Consider the following 8355-nt stretch of genomic DNA (forward strand, 5'->3'; position numbering starts at 1 on the left):
CGGAATTAAGATTGCCGGAAGAAATATCAACAACCTCTGATATGCAGATGATACCACTCTGATGGCAGAAAGTGAGGAGGAATTAATGTAATGAGAGTGAAAGAGGAGAGTGCAAAAAATGGTCTGAAGCTCAACATCCAAAAAACTAAGATCATGCCCACTGGTCCCATCACCTCCTGGCAAATAGAAGGGGAAGATATGGAGGCAGTGACAGATTTTACTTTCTTGGACTCCATGATCACTGCAGATGGAGACAGTAGCCCTGAAATTAAAAGATGCCTGTTTCTTGGGAGGAAAGCGATGACAAACCTAGATAGCATCTTAAAAAGCACAGACATCACCTTGCGAACAAAAGTCCAAATAGTCAAAGCTATGGTTTTTCCAGTAGTGATGTACGGAAGTGAGAGCTGGTCCATAAAGAAAGCTGACCGCCGAAGAATTGATGCTTTTGAATTGTGGTGTTGGAGGAGGCTCTTGAGAGTCCCCTGGACTGCAAGGAGAACAAACCTATCCATTCTAAAGGAAATCAATCCTGAGTGCTTACTGGAAGGACAGATCCTGAAGCTGAGGCTCCGATGCTTTGGCCATCTCATGAGAAGAGAAGACTCCCTGGAAAAGACCATTATGTTGGGAAAGTGTGAAGGCAAGAGAAGGGGATGACAGAGGACAAGATGGTTGGATAGTGTCACTGAAGCTACCAATATGAATTTGACCAAACTCCTGGAGGCAGTGGAAGACAGGAGGCTCTGGAGTGCCCTGGTCCATAGGGTCTCGAAGAGTCGGACACGACTTAACGACAAAACAACAACTACTACTACTACTTAGGTAGTAAGCACATGAGACTAAGATCAATTAATGAAGCTGTCCCATGGATGAGTGATAGAATACCTTCTATATTACCACCAGCCTGATATGAGAAGCCTATCACTCATAATGGGGTGGGTGATGGACGACAAGATGGCATAAATAATGTAATGGCTGTCAATAACAGAAGTTGTGTGAGCCTACTACTGATCACCATAATCTGGACCAGTTCATTTTTAAAGTGCCCCTAACTCACAATTGTTATTTTTATACAATATTTTCATGTCACAAGCCCTTCTACATTCACGCTAACAAATGTGTTATTAAAAGATTCAAGGACCACACTGAATCAAGCCATCAAACTGAACATTCCTTTTTGCTTCCCAGATGTCTTATGAAATGAGAGACAGAGGGTTGAGGGAACAGGAGGATCTACTAACCTGTTCCCACTGTATAAGCCATCACTGCTGCACCCACATGTGTCAGTTTTTCCCACAGGCAAGTTCTCATTAGGAGATAGACCCTTTTTTCATGGACAGGTGAAACCCTTGCTGATTGTAGTAGTTAATTTACAGGTCAGGATTTTTCTTCAAGAAGTTCAGCAGAGTGTCTGAAATCTTCTTGCAGAAATTTATGCTGCTTAACCCAGATTATGTCATCATCTTGTAAGAAGGATATTTAAATCAATCAAAACTTTCTATCCTCCCATTTCAGGTTCTCTAGGTCCCTTTGCCCTGGGGAAGACTTTCAGAGCACTGAGCTGAGGTATGTGAGAGACCTTTCAACAGCCAAAAACTGATGCCAGATTAGCATCAGTGGTCCTGATCCTAGGAGCAGCCAACTGCCAGCAATTTCTGGCTATTAATGGCTCACCACCCCCACCCCACCACATCCTGATGCTTTAAGGCTTCTCTGGGGCAAAAGGGAGCCGCCGGGAAGCCTCAGAACTTGAAAGGTGGATTGGAACAGAAAGATTTCATTTAACTAAATATTCCTGTTGCCAGATAATGATATCATCTGGTTTATGCAGCCTGAATTTAAGGAACAGGATTTAAGCCAATGTCTGCCTCTGAACACTAGAGAGAATTACTTTGCCTTTGTTTATATGGGTGTTCATGCAGAGATTAAATAGTGTTAATTGAAGGGCCCCTGACTTTAGTAAAAATGACTGATTAAACAAATTAGAAGTTAAAATGAGTAATGACTGTAGAATGGAACAGAACCTAGAATGAAATAGCATGGGGAAAAAAACAGAGTTCTATCAGAACTAGGAAATATATAATCAGTTAGAAGGAAGGAAGGAATCTGAAGAAAACTAGAAGATAAATTACACAAGACTTTCTTCCCCAATCGTAAATAAAAGGAAGAAAGGCAAGGAATTAGAATTAGAAACCACTGTCTAAATAGCATGAATAAAATTCATAACCATCTCATTCTTCACCTTGCACTCCAGGGCACCAGAATCATCTGATCCTTATGAAGACAAAACAAGACATACTATGAAAATCATCAATTGATATCAAAAGGAAGAAATGGTCTCTAGTCCAATAAAGCTTATGTTTTAATAAACCTATCATTTTTTAAAAATACTAAAATAATGTCTGGTTTTGGCAGTGGCAGACTAACATGATTATCCTTCTGGAAGCTGAGCTATGACTCTAATGGCACTAGGATTAGAACTCTGGAAGCAGTGTATGAGGTACATGATACACTCTTACAACTGACTGCTATGTCGGTAAATAAAGTAGTCACTTATTTGACACATGGTCAGTACTAATAAAATAAGGCAACATTACACTTCCTGTCCTGCAATTTATATGGAAACAAACACTGCACAGAAATATACTACTGTGTTACAGAATAGAACCCACACCACAAGGTGATTCAGTTTTTTATTTTCTGATGAATGTTTTAAGTGGTTGCACAGAATACTGATACTGAATTTTAAAACAAGCACTTGTAGAAAACATTGTGCATTGACATATCATTTGTATAATCAGGAGAACTAAACAGACTGCAGAAAGCTTCCAATATACTTATGCACAGACTACACTTTTTAGAATTTGGACCTGGCTTTCATTTAAACACATACACTACACATACTGTATATACAATCACCAGCCCTCATACTATAGGAGAGAAGCCTGAAATGTACATGCATACCAATTTTAAAAGTCTCAAAAAATAGGACATATAAAAAACTTTCACTTGATTTGTTTTGGAAACCTCAAATTTCTGAAGCAAGGATATGATTTTACACACTGATAGGTAAGCCAAGGAAAACATTCTCTTTTAAAAAACAGTCAAATGAGGGACTGCAAAAGAGCATACATTTACTGGCATATACTAGATACAAACTATGAAACACTGAAATAAAAAATAAATAAAAAATAGGTGCAGTTTGACCATAAAGTACACACTTCCCTCAGTGACCCTCTTTTACAGATAAGTTTCTGAATACCAGAAAGTCAAGCAACCAAATTAAAGATATTTTAAATACTTAGATGCCTTGAAGCTTCTGTTCCTTCCCTCCATTGCTCAAACTACTATTCCATCTAAATACAATGCATTCTTCAGAACTGATGAAGCACTTAATCACTGCACAACAAATTCAAACCATACCCAGAGGCAGTGCACATGCACGTATTACTGGAAGAGAAGCAAAGCCTTTTTAAGGAATCTGATCTAATTTGCCACTGGGCAAAAGCAAAATCAGGTTAGTCTTCTTAAAAAGTTGTATTTTCAATTACAGACTCTATGAATTTGGAATAAAACTAACTACCAGGGTTTTTAGCTTACACATTCAACAATATGAATAAAATAAAGAAAATAAACAAAGGTAAAGTAAAAAAAAACCCAGCAGACTACTACAGTTGGCAATGTTGTGAAATATTATGAAAATATCTAAATCCTTAGAATAACTCAGAGCAAAAGTGGTAAGATCCAACAGAATAACCATCATGCCACCATGAACATCTTGTCTGATTTAGGAAACTGAGCAGAGTCAGAGATAACTGGCTGAGAGAGTATCAGGGATCTCCAGATAGGGCTATGCTAATACTGTATAGTATACAGTATTTCAGTACCACCAATCAGATGCAACAACAATGAGTAGATGGATTAAACGTCTTACAGTTATTTAGTAGGTGTGAAAGGAATGAAGCTCAGTTTTACACAAATTATTAGGCTGAGCATGTACTCAGATACATATTCTATACCTCAATTCCAACTGTCCATATCCCTCCATCCAGAAACCAATACTGTGCTCCTGACAGAAGTTATTATTACAGTTAAAAAAAACACTACAAACTAGCTCTTCCCTTTTTAAAAGAAAATATAAAGCCATGACATTTTTATAATTTAGACTGCAATGAACTGAATATTTAAAATCTTTATATGGGGAAAAAGTCGACAATATTTATAAATTGGAGGATGTTATAACGAATCCTTTCATTAAGGATTTTTAGATGATTTCACATCAGCCATAACCAGGATTCCATATTTCCGAATGGCAAGTTGACTCATGTAAAATACACTAATGCTATAAAGTTCCCATCAAGATCTTCCAGTCGATCCTCATTACTTCTAAGATTAATTTTGATGCTTGGGACAACAACAACAACAACAACAACAACAATAACAACAAGTCTTGAGAGACAATAAGAAAAAATAGCACTTACAGCAAAGAATTTACCATGTGTCTGCCAATCATTATCAAATCTTCCTTGGCCAGTTAGTCAGGAATAAAGTTGGAAGGCATCCTGCCAATAATCAAGTCCAGACCCTTGCTAGATGAAAATACAACTGCAGTACCTCTGACAGTCACCTAGTCTCTGCTTAAATACCTCCAGCAAAGAAGAGGTCATCACCTTCCAAGATACCCTTTTCCACTGTCAAACTTTTAGGAAGTGACTCCTACTGCTTTACAAAATCTGACTTCCTACAATTTCCACTCACTGCATTGCAATTCTGCCTTCCAGAGCAACAGAGGACACATCTTCTCCATCACCACATGGGAAACCTTGGATCATCTAGACATAAAGTTGGCTTTATGTTTATCCCAGTTGACTCAGTTGAATAACCTACAGTTAACTTCTTACATACTCCACCAACGTAATCTTCTTGGGCTCTCACAGCAAACTTATACTAAAATGAACATTTATATCTTTATATGATTTCCATAGAAGACACTTACCCGAACAGGAGGACTCCGTGCTTGTACTCTTTGTTGTTGGCTACTTTGAGAACTTTGTAGGTCTTTTGGGATGCAGTTAGCAACTGTGCTAGTCTGGGGCCTTAAAGAATTTGTGGAACTCACCAGGCCACCAGGTTTCCGAGGTCTCTGCTTGATGCCATCTAGTAGTCGAACCAGCAAAATATTGTTGGGAAGTTCATCAACATTGCAGTCTACTAACGTCCTGCATTCTGGACAACGAAGCTCATTTCTGGAGCTTACTATGCCCAACAGACATCGTTTACAAAATGTATGTTGACAAGGCAAGACTTTTGCAGAAGCATCAAGGCGTTCTAAGCAGACAGGACACTCCAGTAGATCCAGTAAGGCTGACTCATCCATCTTTTATCTAGTTGACTATGCAAAACTCTTTTATAAAATCAACATTCTTTCTGAACATTTTAAGAAAATCAAGTTATATCCATGCCTCTTCACTCTTCTCTCTGAAATTTGTAAAAGGGAGATAAAAATATGAATAACAATGGAAAAATGGGGAAAGCTGTTTTAATGTATTCCTACAGATCAGTAAAATAAAACAGTAAGATGTTTGTCTAAATAAGAATCTCTTAAATGCATATATGCTTATTGCTTAATCTAAACCACTTGCTATAATATGTTAGGGGTTACATGTCAGAAACAGAAGGGATGTGATACCAGCTGACCTCACTACTACAGTTTTCACAACTGTTCACAAACAAGGGGTTGGCTTCAAAGGGACCATCTTATTAGTGAACTTCTTTATTGAAGTATATTGATCTTTAGAAAATCTTACTGCCTTGCAATTGTAAAAGCCACCAATAGCAGCCAGGATGAGAGTACAGTATTACTAAATTTAAAATTACTTTCAAACTGCATTTTAAAAACACTTCCTGTCCACTTTAATCAGTGTTACCATAAACCTCCTGATTTTTCAAGCTACTTCAGAACTTAAGATATTTTCTATTACATAACTAATTTGAAAGCCATCAGTACTTAACAGCTATATGTGCTGACTTTTAATAATATTACTGGCCATTAATTTAAATACAGAATACAACTGTGGGAAGTAAATAGCCAGATAATTAAAATCTGGTACTAAAACAAAAACATTTCCAATCATTTTTTAAACAAATGATACCTGCTAGTTAACAATCAACTGTTAAATTCAAAGCTGTATAATTTGCAACTAAAAAGCAATACACAATGGATAGGATGAAGGCCAGCCTAATATTTTGTGTCCAGAGGCAGAAAAGCAAATGACACGTAATACTCAAAATCAATCAAGTTACTGTGGACTAAAAAAAGAAAAAAAGAAAAACTTTCTCCACATCTGTAGCAGTAAAAATGTAATACTGTACAGTAATACCAAATTAAATTGTGGACTATTTATTTGATATCGTTTTGTGACACCTTCAATGAACTGCTTGAAGCATCTGCCTCACTATGCTTAACAGGGACTGGTTCTAGGTAGGATCCAGAAAACTAACAGCTTGTGTTTTATCCTCTACAGAACATGATGAATCATTTCTAGACTGACTGAACTTTTAAAAAACACACTGAAGTACAGGTGTTATAAATAAAAAATCGCACTGGATGTAGCCAGATCCTTGAGTTCATCTAAGATACTTCTGTGGATCAGTTAGGAAGATACGTTGGGATTCTGCATTTCTGAAAATGCATCTTATAATCAAACTTGTAACTGTTTTGAGAAAAAAAAACATGACTAACTACAGCACACATTACATTTGAGAAGATGTGTTTGAAAACGAAGGCCATGGATCCAATACTGACATGCAAGCAAAAAGCCCATCTTACAAGAGAAACAAACTCAACATTAAAATACTTCAGTTTTTGCAGCACTGTGGTGGAAAATGAAGAACAAAACTACTGACATCGGCAAGACTTCCTTCAGGCAATGGATAATTATTCACCATCCACACAGACATATATTACATAAGTATTTCCATTTCAAATATTTTGGAGTAAGCATGCCAAAGACGAATTGAGCAAGCAGACAGTAACAGAAGACTAACTAGTGCATGATAACAGTTGACCGACAGAATACAAGATGATGCCTGGAAGATCTGATTTCTGAAGATAAGACCTTCGCAAAAGTTCACTTCAAGGCCAGGGGAGGGGGGGGAGAAACAAGTTCGCCTCCAAACCACAGTTTTAAGATCTGTTTGTAAAGGCAACCAACAGTAATACCCGAGGACTGAACTTGACAAACAAAACGCCTTCTTTCCGAGGTCAGGATGTGCACCTTGAACATTATGGCTTCCACAGGACGTGCCCTGGATATCTTAGATGAAGGCACACACCTCAGCATGTAGAGAGAAACCCCACCTCCAAACACACGCACGTAAGAAGACACAAAGCACGCCCGGTTTTTGAAAAAAACAAAACAAAAAACCAGGCATCACGGACAGGCTACCAGCACCACCAGTTCCCACAGCCGAGAGACCACTGGAGGGCGAGTTGCGGTCTCTATGGAGATGGCACCGGCGGTGTCTCGTTACCCAAGGTGGACAAACAGGGGACTCGCGTGAAACCCTCCCGCGCGGGGTCTGGCGGCGGTTGAGATTCCCGGAGGCGCGGAGAGGAAGGCTCCGTCCCCGGAAAAAAACACTCCCTCTCCCTGCGGGCCCCCCGAAGGGAAAGCAGCGGCTCCTGGGAACGGGAGCGGGACCTCGCAATCCACAGAAACTCAGACCTCTTCCTCTCTCTCTCTCTCTCTCTCTCTCCCCGCCCCCGCCCCCCGTCTTCCCTTAACTCACCATCTCCAGAGCGGTCGTTAGAGCGAGAAAAGGGAGCCTCTCCCTTCACTCACACACACCGTCCTCGCTTTCGCGCCTCTTTGTTCCCGTGAGGAAGAGCCGCTGCCGCAGTCCCCGGTCTCTCACAACGCGGCAGAGCTCCTTTCTACGCTCCTGTTCTTGCTCTCTTCCCCCCCCCGCTCCTCCCTACTTCCTTCCTTCCTTCCCTCCCTCCTTCTCCAAAAGGGGGCTGACGCGGGAGGCCGCCCCGCCTCAAGGAAGGAGCCAGGCTCTGAGGTGGGAGAGGACGGAGTGTAAGCAGGAGTCCGTCCCTTCGGCACGCAACCGAGCGGGCAGAGCAAAGCCTTGCCCCTCCGCCGCTTCCCGGAACTCTAGCTGCCGCGGCTGTTGCCTCCCTGGGCGGGCGGGCGGAGCTCGGCGTGCCTCTCCCTGTCTCCCTCGCACGCTGTCCCTGAGGGGGAATGCTGAGGAAGACACCGAACCGCCACCCTTCCCAGTCTAAAGAGCTCCCATGCTCCCTCCCTTTCGTAGACCAGCCTTTCCAGCCGCCTCTCCCTCCCC

At 40.6% G+C, this 8355-nt stretch overlaps 1 protein-coding gene across 2 annotated transcripts in view; it reads right to left on the reverse strand.

Moving 5' to 3' along the window:
- Positions 1 to 8128, reverse strand: part of SH3RF1 (SH3 domain containing ring finger 1) — a 63809-nt gene extending 55681 nt beyond the window's left edge. For both annotated transcript variants that reach the window (XM_073001462.2, XM_020805512.3), the window contains exons 1-2: positions 7795 to 8128; positions 5000 to 5481 (exon numbers count right to left, since the gene is read on the reverse strand). In XM_073001462.2, the coding sequence (XP_072857563.1) occupies positions 5000 to 5380 (381 nt within the window). In that variant the 5' untranslated portion in view covers positions 5381 to 5481; positions 7795 to 8128. The remainder of the gene's footprint in view (positions 1 to 4999; positions 5482 to 7794) is intronic.
- Positions 8129 to 8355: the final 227 nt, after the last annotated feature.

Source organism: Pogona vitticeps, chromosome 5 (genome assembly GCF_051106095.1).
Source record: "Pogona vitticeps strain Pit_001003342236 chromosome 5, PviZW2.1, whole genome shotgun sequence".
In the NCBI taxonomy this organism is placed as follows: Eukaryota; Metazoa; Chordata; class Lepidosauria; order Squamata; family Agamidae; genus Pogona; species Pogona vitticeps.